The 14769-nt window shown below is 31.2% G+C and overlaps 1 protein-coding gene and 1 long non-coding RNA gene across 4 annotated transcripts in view; both read right to left on the reverse strand.

Moving 5' to 3' along the window:
• The window catches only part of p53, a 44794-nt gene extending 41015 nt beyond the window's left edge, over window positions 1–3779 (reverse strand). Inside the window, exons 1-2 of one of the 3 annotated variants that reach the window (XM_072526229.1) lie at window positions 3762–3779; window positions 2385–2442 (exon numbers count right to left, since the gene is read on the reverse strand). In XM_072526229.1, coding sequence (XP_072382330.1) covers window positions 2385–2434 — 50 coding nt within the window. In that variant the 5' untranslated portion in view covers window positions 2435–2442; window positions 3762–3779. Of the gene's footprint in view, window positions 1–2384; window positions 2443–2849; window positions 3076–3761 lie in introns of those variants that run through there. The other 2 variants (XM_072526230.1, XM_072526228.1) reach the window with 2 other exon arrangements.
• Window positions 3780–5469: 1690 nt separating this feature from the next.
• LOC140435734 (uncharacterized) lies at window positions 5470–8313 on the reverse strand. Its single transcript, XR_011950225.1, has 2 exons — window positions 7790–8313; window positions 5470–7652 (listed from the first exon to the last, which is right to left on the reverse strand). It is a non-coding gene; the product is annotated as an uncharacterized lncRNA (long non-coding RNA).
• Window positions 8314–14769: the final 6456 nt, after the last annotated feature.

Genomic DNA, 14769 nt, shown 5'->3' on the forward strand with positions numbered 1-14769 from the left:
AAAGATCCAGAAACTGGAAGGAAATCTCTTAAACGAAAAAAACCAAGAGATCATACCTGGACTTATTGTTTGTAAGAGGAAACACTGTTTCAGTGTGTCTCAAGTTTATTTTGAACTTGTTTCAAATTTCAATAAAACGCATATGTATTATTCAAAAAAAATCTTGTTAGGTGACTGATTTGACGAAAAAATAGGAAAACATTCTAATAGGCCCAGAAACATTTCAGATGACGTTGTTGTGTTAATGGAGGAGCACTTGGCTAGTATACCCCATGATGAAAGTATGATCGTAGCAGTGGCATTTCATGTTCCCGAAGTTATACAGAAATCTTTGAACATATTTTGGAAACAAGGAGTACAACAGTTTTAGACTGTCACTGCAACTAAATGTCCCAGACCAGAGGTGAACCAGAAGAAAGTTGAAGATGATACAAGCGTTTTCAGATTCGTAAATGAAGATGAAGTAGCTTCATTAAATATGAAAAAATGTTACATAAAAGCTCTTATTGTAGGAAAAGTGTTAAAATTGTTAAAACACAATTTCAGCAAAAGACAAGCTCCAATTACATAAAACAGTACTACTGCACAGACTTATAAATGTTGTAGAAAAGTATTCTATCATTTTAATACCAACTGCAATTACAAATATATTATACAGTAAATATATTAGAAAAAAAAAGCACTAAAAACGTAAAATGTAAAAATAAATTATAGTGACAAAAGGGAAAGAAAATTAATAGTAGTAAAAATATAAAGGATAAATAATGAAACAAGCATTGTGTAACTAAAGATTTGGATTTATTGCAAAAAGTGTAATAGCATTAAACAGTACTATAGTCAGTTAACTATTCCCAGTCCGAACTGTCTAGTGAATTTAGTAATTATTTTTTTGCGAAGTTAGTTACTTTTTGACAGACTAGAAGTGGCTGGAAATTACTATACAACCAAGCACATGTACTCATACCCAATACTAATAGTAAACAAACTAAATAGTAAATAAAATAGAACTTTACAGATTACCAACAATCAATATTTATTTATTTGCACCATATAATAAATAGTTATGTCAAATTATAACATCTGAAATATATTTTTAAATGTATACTACCCAAAATTTTATGGGTTTAGTATATACAGTATACTCCCTTTATAACGAACACGGTTATTACGAGGTTTCACTTATAACGAGGTACATTAGATGTCCCGTGAAATTTCTATTGAACTATAACCCGTTATAGCGAGGTAAATTTGCTTATAACGAGAAAAAATAAGATTGAAAAACGTGTTTTTTACGTTTTGGCCCGGTCGTAGCTATAAATAAATACCCTTTTTAACTGCGGGCCGCCCGCAATAAACTTCTTACAATTTATGATTCTTAGTCGGAAATGTAAAATTTATGATTCACAAGTGTCATTGTATTGGGTTGACCATTCACACGTGTTTTAAAGGTTGTCAGAAACTTTATCCAAGGACAAAACGCAAATGAAGAAGCATAAAACTGTTTCACATCTTTAGAAAATATGATAGATAGAATACTGGACAATTTAAAGCAGTCAAAAATGACAAAATAACTTTATACGCTTTATACATATTTACAGAATACAGATTTTTTGTTTTAACATATATCATTGACAGTAAAAGTAAATAACTCTTTTTTGTTTTAATGCATTTCATTGACAATAAAAGTAAACAACTTTGTTTTAAAAACGCCATTCAAACAATATTTATTAGCATCTTATATTGCTCCGAATGGTTTCACTATAGAAAGTTAATGTTTTAGAAAACTACATATTCATATGTATGCACAGTATTATTGTTGTTGGATATAACGAGATCCGCTTATAACGAGGTAATTAGTCTGTCATTTCAGTTCTCGTTATAGAGGGAGTCTACTGTACTTACATTATTTATAATAATTCTGCTGTTTTCAATGAAAGAAGTATGTAATAAAAGTTTATTTAAGCTGTTGATACTGTGAGCTAGGAACTTTTGTGTTGTAGGATTCCAGCTATGAATCTGTCAAAATATACCCAACTTAAGAAAATGGACCTTAACATTGCTTTCAGATGGCATTTCATTATTATAAAAAATTAACATAGATTAAAGACTACAATAATCATTAGTTACTAATTGACATATTGCATTAAAATTTATTGACTGGCTGTAATCTGACAATGTATCTATTATTAATATTCTATAACTTAATATATAAAATATATAATTAATAACTTATTGTTTTTCATTTTAAACCTCACAACTGGAACCACTTGTTGCTCCCATTTTCAGCAACAACTTGGGCCATATATCCATAAATTTTAAACTATTCTATAAAATGTTTTTTACACAATTGTATAATGAATTTAATAATGAGACTTAATACTTACTACAAAAATTTTTGGTCCTCAGGAGACAATACATCAGATTGAAAAGACATGGTTAAAGCTGAAATTAAAAACGAAATAAAAAGGATAAGGTTAAAGCTGATATTAATAAAGTATTTATGTTATCTATGGATCTAATACTTCTGATACTTTTCTTTATTCAATACAAAGATATCAAGGCCAGGAATTAGTTCTAGCTTCTTTAATTTCAAAAACAATAATTTATTTGTTGTGTAATAAAAAAATCGGCTCTTTGAATCCTAGTGTAAAGGTTTATCTAATGTTATATAGTTAGTTATCTTTTATCAGATAAACCGCGAAGTATTGAGTAATCCATAACTAAGTTTGAAAAAAGAACATATTAAATAATATAATGTAAAACATTCACAATCATAGCAAATCATAAAAAACACACGATAATTCTAAAAAATGGTTATTATTCTCAAAATCATAAATATTTTCACTTACAATCAAAAAAGCGTGATGCTAGAATGGATTCCTAGAGTAGAATTTCAAATATTCTAATTTGCAATATTACCAGTAGTTTTTTATTTATAACCTACATAAAAATTTGTTGTATAACAAAAAATGTAATTTAAATACACAATTTCATTTGCTTCATATAGGAAAAAAATACTCAACAACAATCATTCCCTCACAACCACCAACATCCGAATTCCGAATAAAATAAAATAAAACATAACATAAATAAAATAAGACAGCTGTAAGACAGAGACATACAGATACAGAGTAGTTCTGAGCACAGAACACGTATCTCCGTATCTGAGACAATGGACCGTGGAAGTGTGACGTCACAACTGTCAATTACTTTCCAAAATCCAAACAAAAGTTGAAATGTCAAATCTCAAGCCTTTTTAATTTCTATAAAGTTAACATTTTGCTTCCTCTGCTGCTTTTTCTTTTAAGTATAGTGTTTTTAAGATAATACCATCATAATTCAGTGTTCTATTTCTATGAAATATAGTTTAAAAGTTTAAATTAAAGACATTCTAACCTTACTTTATTGATACATGCATTTTATTCTATTTTTATAAAACAGCATGCTTTATTGTTTACACAACCTTGTAAAATTGTTGTAGTAACTATTAGAATACTTAGATATTGCAAAAAGCGGAAAGATTCTGTAAAAAAAATGAAAAAATAACGAAAAATACAAATTATCCACACTAAACAAGGTTTGTTTGGAAAGTGAAACTGACAGATGTCAATAAAATCTACGTCATCACTTCCACGGTCCATTGATACGACTTTTCATCAAAAATGTCAAAAATACTGTCAGCATTTTTGTAAACAAACAAGTTAAGTGATTCTTTTACTATCGTTTTTGAATCTTCGTCGTGGTTTCTGTCGATTGCTTACCTCAAAATCGTTCTAAACCAGATACAGTCTGTCCCAAACCCATCTTTCAGTGCGTCACTAACATAGCACACTACCACCTAGCATTGAAACTTCCGTGTTAAGGAATAAAACAATGATTGGCGCATCACCTAGCGATCGGGTGAGTAACTATATATACATGGCGCTAAATTCAAAAGTTTAGTAATATTACCTAGGATTGTGAACTCATTTTAAAGTAAAGGAAAATCGATATACAGTAAAACCTCCCTTAACCGAAACCTTTTTAACCGAAACATCGTTTAACCGAAACGGCTGACAGTTTCAATAATTTCGTCAATAAAAAGTAAATGTTTGTCGCAAAACGTAAACAATTCCGTTAATTTCACTCACCAATTGATGTATATGTGTGTTGGGAAATCACAAAAACCAAGAGCTCTAAAAGATATTTCCGAAAAGGCATTTTAAGGTATAGAAGCCAAAAAAGTTCATGGATGTCGACCACTTTATTTTTAGAATGGTTTGAAAATGAATTCGTCTCAAGTGTAAAATCCTTTTTAAAATCAAAAAACCTTCTCATCAAAGCATTGTTGCTTGTTGACAATGCGCCCTCACCCTCAAAATCTACAAAATGGTGACAATCGTCAGATTTTTGCCACCGAATGTCACAAGCTTAATCCAGCCGTTAGACCAGGGAGTTATAGAGACATTCAAGAGACATTATAGAGAAGCATTCTTAAGACATCTGTTATTACAGGAGACGAATTAATCCAAAAGTGTTCCCGAAATTCTCAAATCTTTAACAATAAAACATTTTTATTGGTGAGCTGAGTCGTGGGCCAAGATCAAATCTTCAACTTTGGAAAAATGCTGGAACAAACTTTTTGATAAGATTTTGATTGACGATCCTGAAGAAAAAAATGGTAAGAAAACGACAGAAGAAATTAAACCTTTCATTAAAAATTTGCCGGGACATGACGAAATTAACTAAGAAGAGATAGGTGACTGGTTAGCAGCGGATGACTCAGAACGTGAATTCATCGACCAGGACATCATTGATATGGTTCTTTATCAAGACAACCTGAGCATATCAGATGATGAAGATGACGACCCAAGAGGCAACAGGCAGCACAAGACCGTCGACGAGATTTTCAGTGCTTTAGAGGAAAGAATTTTATACAGTAGGCCTAATTAGTTAGGGACACGACTAGATTCTTAATTTTTGTTGTCATTACATAAAGTTTTGTCCTTTTCAGATTTCTTTACGTTTCGTCGAACAATCGAATGAGGCAAACTCATGACGTTCTGCAAATTAACGATGGAGGGAGAGAGAAACAGCGTTGTAAAACGAAAACGCAAGAAAATAGCAGATTTCTTTAAAAAAAGCATGTTAAACTTGTTCATTTTCCTTAATTTTATTACTTTATTTTGGATTTACTTATTAGAAAACATTACGAAATCAACTCATAGTATTTTTTAATACCAATACTTTGATCAATATTATAAAAAACAATGTTATTTTTAACCGAAATTCTTGTTATCCGAAACGGCCTCCCCCCCAATTATTTCGGTTAACGGAGGTTTTACTGTAATCCTAAAATAACAAGAAAAATCCTTATCCTATACGATAATAAATATTTTTCGTATACTTTTTGGGTTTTCTTGTTATGTTGGGACTATATTTTCCATTACATTAAAATGCCAAAGTGGTTAAAAAAATTAAAGAATAAAATATAGAATAAAATCTTTATTTATAAAAATGTTACAAGAAATATTAATAATACAAGCCACGTGTAGTATAATTTAGTTTTCTTAATGTTGTGACAAGAACTGGTCAGTATTTAAATAATTGTTTTGTCATTCTTATCAAGTTTTATGTGAATAAAAGTCTAATTCTGCAAAAGACATTTTACTACAATTTTATTCGCATAAATTTACAATGGGGAAGTACTTTACACCAGATAAACTAGAGGCTGATCCAAACTGTCAAACTTCCACCAAAGAATTCAAACATTGGTAAGTATATAACATTCAAGAATTTTTTAGAAAGCAATGAATCTAAAGATAAATCCCTAGAAGATAAAGATAAGTACATGCTTTTAACAAATTAATCTACGATTACATAAGCGAAGCAATCAATCTGGAAAACCAATTGCTTTTTTCACACATACCCTCACAGATTCTGAATGAAAACATTATGCAATTGAAAAAAAGCAAATGAGTTGAAGTATTAAAAAAATGCAGACATTATCTGGTAGAAAAGCAATTCTAACCAATTACAGATTAAATCACTATTTGGTTTATATAGAATGACGGTATATATCAAATCTAACAAGGAGAACTAGCTTTACTTAACAAGAATTTATTAATTATCTACACTCTAAAGGAATATATTCAAGTAGAACAACACCATATAATCATGAAGGAAATGGTTAAGTCGAAAAATACAATGAGTTATATGGAAATTGGTGAATCTAGCATAGAAAACCAAAAATTTAGAATTCACTTAATGGAAAACTGCTTTACCATGTGCTCTGCACTATATACGAAGTTTACTGTTGAATTGTTATATTATTGAATCAAGATAATGATGAAGGTCCAAATAACACACTAGAGAATTCCACTACTAAATAAATACCAGATGAGGCAGAAAATTTACCTTACAATCATAATATAAGTTCCAGAAAAATATTCTGGTTATCAACAAAATTATGATTTTGATTAGATTAGCAAAATATTGCTTCTTGCAAAAAGAAAACCCAAGAATGAGGAATAACCGAATGATAGCAAATAGAAAAAACGAACAAAAAAAAAAGAACAATGGATAAGGTAAATAATTTATTTCTAAGGTATGCTTAAAGTTTTCACCCAGAATGTAAGCTTTGCTAAAACCTGATATAGTAACTTTATTTGCTCAGTATAAACTCCAAACAATAGAGGATAATAATGTTTTTATGCCTGAAATGACAAACACAATTACAATCAACAGATTTTTTCACCAGTATGTCATCTTAAGATCAGTCATCCCATCCCTATCATCAACAGAATAGGAAAGATCCCTGTCGACACATTCAAATTTATTTATTCATAACTCTGAACGCCTTACCACTGTCTGTGTGGATGCAGGCTAATATATGGGACAAGCCTATTAAATGTTACAACTTACAATATACAAAATAGTGGTTAAGTACACAGTATTTTACGATAATAAAATTAAATAATGTGAAATAAAAATATATTATGTACACAAACACATGCATGTACACACACACACACACACATATATATATATATATATATATATATATATATATATATATATATATATATATATATATATATATATATATATATATATATATAAAATTAAACATGTAATTACATTTTAAAACCTATAAACCCAACAGTTAGTTCTATGATTCTAAAATCCAGCACAATAAAGGTGGAAAAATAACATAACAAAAATAAAAAAATATGTAAAGTATTACCTAGTTACAATAAAAACATGAAGTATTTTACACAGTTAAGTTTCCAAACTCTATGGTACCAGTAACTCTTCTACTAATATTTATATATTTATTGAGGGACATATTAAATATTTACATTTAGGTTGTTTAACAAAGATAAGTATCTATTCAGTGGGCTATTAGCACCATAGGTTGTTCTACAAAATGAAACATTAAAAGTACATAGATGAGGCAAACCATGGTAATATGGTACTCTAAGACCAATCTCACTCACAAGAGAGGGACAGATCCCTCCTCACACTTAAAGCAGGCAAGCTCATATACCTCTCCATGATAGTGTAGTCATGGTCTGCTAATCTAATCCAACTTTGAAAGGCGCACACCTGTAGAAATTTATGCCGAACCCTGTCTAAGGTGATGCTTTTTAAGATAGTTGTTGAACCACTACCTACAAATAATTCAAATACTAAGCTAAGTAAGACTGGTTTTATAATATATAATTTTAGGTTAAATTTATAAACTAATTTGTAAAAGGTCAGATATAATGTGAATAAAAATATAGGTCAGTGGTATAATAGTTCTTACCTGGTCCTGGTAAAAACAAACTCGGAACGGCTGGTCTCGTAATACCGCTATTTCCAACATTGACTATATCTTCCTCTTTAAAATGACTAGCGCATACACGAAATTTGTTATAGTTTCTTTTGCAGCATTCTCTAATTAGGGCTCTTAACAGCATTCACCCATTTATCAAACATATCCATATAATGTCCTGGACTTAAAAAACGGTATCGCTTGCCAGTAGTATCCATGCAATCTGGAACACATCTTTTTTTGTTCAGTTCTTCGTCTCTACATTGTTATTCCATGTAATGTGTTCGATTCCATAATAAAAAATCGTCGAAAATTGTACGATTTTGCACTATTTATATAAAAAAATTTGAATTATAAAATAAATTATAAGAAATAAAACAAATACAAATATGGCGCCGTATTTGTCTAAACTCAACTTTGACTTGATCACAGCACACTCCCTCCGCGCAGGAACGAGACTAGCAGCGCCACCAAACGAATGGGCGCCTAATCCGAACATGATTTGACCTTGGCTATCCCTGTTACCAATCTACAATAGGTGTAATTTTATCTATGGTCACTAATTTTGACGTCATATAGGATTTTAAGAATGTCGAGAATTATTGCATGACATTTTAATTAAATTTGACAGTTGCAGGATCGTAATCTCTATTTTTCTTCTTCTTCTTAACATGCCATACACCAAAGTGCGTAGGCGACTATCTCATTACTAGAATTCTGTTCTTGGCGGCGTGACACAGCTCGCCTGTATTGTGTATTCCTGTCCATTCTTTAATATTCCTTAACCAGGATAATTGTTTGCGGCCGGCTCCTCTCCTACCTTCGATCTTCCCTTGTAGGATTAACTGTGGTATTTCATATTTTGCTCCTCTCAATATGTGCCCAAGGTAACCAATCTTGCGTTTTTTAATTAATTCAAAGAGTTCTCTTTCCACGCCGGCTCTTCAAATTTTCTAATTGAAAATAATTTAATAATTTTAATATTAGTCTTTGTTCTTTCTCGATATATGTCGACATATTTAAAATATTTTTATGACAATAAATACAAAATTAAATTTTCACTGTAAATGTCTGATAATACTAACATGGAATGACAATTATCATTTTTTTATCAGTTGACATTGTGAAAGTACTGTCACGATCGAGACAATCTGCGTCAAATTATATGTATGCGCATCATTGATTGGATATCTATTTTTAGCGTATTCTAAACTCCAACCAATTATACACCCGTAAGTAGAATTCGCTTTACGATAAATAATTTTGTAAGTTCTATGTATAATAATCACAGACTCACGTTTTTTTCTGTCATTTCTAGCTTAATGTGTTAGAGAGAATTCGATCAACTATGACGCACCGAAAGAAGGGTTTGGGACGAACGATATATCCCGTACCAATCCGAACTTAAACTTTTTCTTGTTCGGTCAAAACCGGACAAATCCTCTGTCGATTATGACTTTTTGAGGATCATTCAAAACCAGACATATCCCATTATATTTAATATAGTCAAATCTAAAAGTAGGACAAACATAGACATCATACGGGCAAATCTTTCGACTCGAAAACGTTGTACATTTTACTTTCGGCTCTCTCGTCTCAATTCGATTGATGTCGATCAGAAGATTGGGAGGAAGAGTGCAGAATTGCTTATACAAATACCAACGGCGGTCGGCCCACATACACATGGTTCGCTTTACTGCAGTAGCAGATATAAATTTGGGTGCCAGAAAGAAAAAGCCTAAACGACGAGAACGAGATGCATTGAAATAGCTAAGGTTAGGCTATGTACTAACCTGCTATTGAATTTTATGACAGATTTTTTTTTTAATTTGTATGGGGTTATGGGCTTATATTGGATGTTGTTTACAGTGGCGCTCATATACAGGGGTTTTAACGTAGCATCATGGGCGTTTTTTTGTTATTTTGGTACAGGTTTTACTAGATTCTATCTCGAATAACACATATAAGTTTTTAATCAGTCTGTCTGCATCGAATACAGAGATATGAATATAGCATTTTTGTTATAGATATCTCGATGATACAAGACCAAAAACTCTGTCATCTTATATCAGTTATTGAACCCAAAAGCAGTAGCGGATCCAAGGGGGGGGGGGTCACAAGGATCATGACCACCCCCAAACAAAATTAAATATCTATCAAATAATCCTAAAAAAAAATAATTTAAAACCCATCAATCCTATGAGCAAGAAGTCAAGAGTTGAAATTATTCAGACTCATTTATTCTAGGAGTAAGTGTAGAATTATACACAAGCCTTTTTAAATTGCTCTTTAAAAAAATCAACAATTCTAAATACAGTAATACCTCGACTAAGACTCCCACGAATTCAGAGTTACCCGATTTTCAAATTTTGTCAATTCATCATTTGAGTGCCAGATAATCGTTGGATTATCGATGAGATAGAATTACCGCCCACACATTATTGCTCATTCAATGTACATGACATGACTTTTCGCACGAAATCAGCACCTTTTTATTTTGTATTAGGTATTTCTTATCTTCAGTTTTGTCTACGAATTGGTTGTTTATAATTTGAATATGTATTATAATTGTTGAAACTGTGTGCCACATTTTATAATTTATCTATAATAAATATCAAAGTGAATATTGTTGTTGCATTAGCTCTGTCTGATACGTTATGTAATCTGTGCCTTCTAAAGCAGAAATCTGAATTAGGTTTCGAAAATTAGTTTACAGATTTATTTATCAGATGACGCTATTGCGTCCAGATCGAAGTCATTTTAGTGTTGCTTCTACTATAACAGGAAATATTGTTTTTACGTTCAGAGCGTTTGTGAATAGCCGCTCCGAGATCCCTTTTAGGGTGAAATACGTATAAGCGGATACACAGACGCATTATACGTGAAATCAAATCTTAACTGTCTTTCCTTTTATAAAATTATATAATATTTACTTATCTTATGCTTATAGTATTTTTAATCACTGAACTTTTATTTACCACTCGTTGCCGGCTGTTGCTGACAATTCCTGAGAAAAATTTCAATACCGAGTAAAAAAATATTTCACTCACTTATAGCTAATATGCCTAATTATAGAAATAACTCATCCTTAATTAAATTATGTTTTTTGTTGAATAATTTAATTTAAATAAAATGCTGTTTACACTTATTCTTAAGGTTTCTTCTTTATTACGGAAGGGTGGCTATAACTACAGCAAATTGATCTCTATCTTGAGCTGTTCTTAATATCGAATGTGTGTCGATGCCTATCCAGTCTTTTACATTCTTCAGCCAGGAGTATTTTTTTTTTCTTCCTGGACCTCTTTTTTTCTTCTACTTTCTCTTCCAGTATGAGTCGTAGAAAGTCATATTTTTCTTCTCTGTAAATATGTCCTAGATAACTCGTTTTTCTGTTGTTTACAATATTTAGGATTTCTCTCTCAGTCCTCATTCTTCTCAGCACCTCGTTATTGGTCACGGGCTCTGTCCACGAAATCTTCAGCGTTATTCGAAAAACACATTTCAAATGCTTCTATAATACAGCGTTTCACGTTAAGAAAATAACATTAGGCTTATGGAGATCAGTGTTGCCAAAACTTTCAGGCATGCAGTTTACTAGATTGTCGATATATTTTTCGAATTTCCATTTTCAATTAACATTTAACTGTAAAGTCAGAATAACAACTGAAGAACCACAAAGCCTTATTGTCATTATGTAGTCTCAGAGAACGACATAAAATCGCTGACATACGTACACAGTATTATTTTAAGTTGCAATTAGTAATTAGATATATGCATTCCAAGCGGTCCATTTATTTGCTTTTAAACCTTTAATAGCCGGCAAAGTGGATGATTTAACTAAGCAATATCTACTACTGATTTCTATGATTCATGGTATATGATATTCTTACCGAAAAACAAATAAACTGTCGTTACTATAATTAAAATAAGATAAAATAAAATTATTATTTGTCAATACTATTTATTTAATTAAAATCATTTTCCCTACTTTTCATCTCTTGTTTCGAATGGGCACTTTTGGTCAGTTACGTTAAAAAACATTAATTTAATAATTCATGTCTGTGAAAACGAAAATATAAATTATATACAACCTTGAATCGTGCTTGTGTTCGTTCATCGTGGCATCGCTGCGCTTCTATCGTCCATAAGAAATACATGGCCCTATCTCCGCAATGTTATTTTCTTAACGTGAAACGCTCTATATACGCTTCATACTTGTAATTCCGAGAGTCCATGTTTCCACTCCGTATAGCAATAAGGAATAAATGATTGTTTTTACAAATTGATATCGGATAAAACGATAAGATAGAGTTTATTAGGAATGTTAAATACATTCATTAATGTTTACACTTAGATTGAGTTATTGCATTTAAATTACTTAACTTTGGTTTGTACTTATTTATCCTTGGTTTGTTCTTGATTTTGTAGCTATAGGATAGGTGGGTTTGAATTAATTGTCTTTAAAATACCGAGCTTAAATTGACAGTCCTTGAGTTTTCAGTATTTATATTTTAATAACTTTCCTTTGGTTTAATAGTCTTGTACACTTGATTTTACTGTCATAGAGTATGTGGGTTTAAATTATTTTTTTTTGTTTAGGTTTCAGACCCCTTAATGTTGTACCCTTCTTTGCACCCGTAGGGTATTTGGGTTTTAATAACTTCTCATTAGTTTAGCATATCGCTTAAAATAATTATTGAGAAAATGGTTCCCTTACATGAGGCACAAATCATATCAATCGTAAAGAAGCAAAAATATAAATCCTATATCAAAATCTAAATCCTGTATCAAAATCACCCTCAAGACCCATGACCCCCCCTAATAAAAATTTCTGGATCCGCCACTGCCCAAAAGAAGAAGACCCCAAAGGAAGAGGAAAGCCAAAAGAAGGTTAATATTGTAGACCAAAGAAGAAAACCAAAAACAATGCATGCAAATTATTTTTTCCGAATTGGTGGAAAAAAATCAATTGTTCCTGTTTGTAGCGGATTTGTTATGGCTTCTTTTGGTATCAAAAAATCTAGGCTAGCTACAATTTTAAAGAATTTACACGAAGGAAATGTTTCAAAAGATGGACGAGGTGGGGATAGATATACTGCACGATCCGAGCCAGTCAAAACTAAAATAAGAGTCTTTTTGCAAAATTTACCAGCGACCGAAAGTCATTACAACAGGAAAAAGTCGTGCAGGGTATATCTTTTATGTGATCTAAATATAGCAAGTCTACATAATTTATACAACTTAAAAAATATTGGTTTTAAGGCTTCTTTAAGTATGTTTAAAAGAGTTTTTTATAGAGAATTTAATATTGGATTTTCATCCCCAGCATGTGATGTTAGCGGAACATGCCTTAACATAAAAAATATTTTATTTAACAAAAAGAAGGAAGTGAAAAAGCTTTGCTACTAACACAGCATAGAATGCATAAAATTTGGGCAAATCTTTTTACCATTATTTAAAGACAACTCCTCCAAAAAGCCATTCATTTTGCTTTGATTTGTAACAAGTAGGTACGCGTGTTAAATCAAAAAATCCAATTTTCTATACATGGACCGAAAATCAAGCAGGTCGTGGCTCAATGGAGATTGGCTCGGCTTTGTTGACGTACCTAAGATCCACCAATGTGGAAGATATAGAAACTACCGGGTTATTCTGCGATGGCTGTAGTGGGCAGAACAAGAATGCACATATTATACATGTTTTGACACTTTGGTTTAAAAATTAAGCTCCTTCTTCAGTGAAAGATATGGTATTGCATTTTCCCGTACGAGGACACTCCTATCTGCCTGCAGACCGTGATTTCGGCTGTGTGGAGAAAATTTTAAAGAAACACACTGTCATTCTTAACCCTGAAGAATATCAAATGTATTATGAGAAAGTTGGCCGTGTTCTTTGTTCTCAAACATTGGCAGTTCTACAACATCAAAAAGTTATGTGAAACATACATGATTAATGGGATTAAAGATCTAAAGAAGATTTATCTGAAAAAAGTATTTCTCTGGAAGGAGTTTCAATAAAAATGAAGGGAAGTGCATTTTTTAACTTTGACGAAAACATACCATACACTTTACTGGTTAAAAGAGGTCGAAATGATCAAAAGATAAATTTCAATGTTATACCTCTTGGAAATCCCATTTCTGTCAAAAAAAGAAAAACGTAAATTCACTGTTGGGAAAGCAGTTTAACCATGAGGAGTTACAGTGGCAAGAACTCCCAGAACTCAATTATTATAAAGACATATTGTCCGGTAATGTTGACGTCGAAGCAGAAAGGGTTGAGGAAGAAATTAACTTAAACTGCAACTATATAGAAGAAGACCATGAGATGCATGTATAAACAAAAAAGTCAAGCTAATACAGTTTTTCATTTCCTGTTACCAATAAAAATATTTGAACCCTTATTTTTAAGCTTTTGTTTAAATGCAACAAATTTCTTGTGTTATTATTATTCAATAAAAATATCATTTCTATGCTATTGTTTTGTATAAATAATGATGTTTATTAGAATGCTTTAAAATATCCAGTCCACAATCAAACAAAAACAGACAGATCCAACATGCGTTCAGACAAAACAAGACATATCCATTTGTTAATTTGAGTTTTTTAAAAAGTGGTATCTTTGAAAAAAGTTCAAAGTGTCATTTCAACCCACGCAAAATGGTAGAAATTGCAATAGAAAAATATAAGTATTCAAGGAATAATCAGTTTATTGCGTTTTTCTCGAAATTGTGTTAGAGGGATCTGCCCGCTTTTGAATGAACGCTCCTCAGATAATAAATATAGAAAATACCAAAGAAAGTTTAGTTATTGGAAAAAATAAAGTGCACAATTTGCAAATAATTTTTTTTATTATTATAATACCTATATGGGAACAACGAAGCGATGTTGTTATGGAATATGTAATTATTTATTAATTATTTATATTTACTTAATAAATATTTTATACAATTTATAAACCAGTACGTATCACGT

The sequence above is a fragment of the Diabrotica undecimpunctata genome, chromosome 3 (genome assembly GCF_040954645.1).
Source record: "Diabrotica undecimpunctata isolate CICGRU chromosome 3, icDiaUnde3, whole genome shotgun sequence".
NCBI classification, from domain to species: domain Eukaryota; kingdom Metazoa; phylum Arthropoda; class Insecta; order Coleoptera; family Chrysomelidae; genus Diabrotica; species Diabrotica undecimpunctata.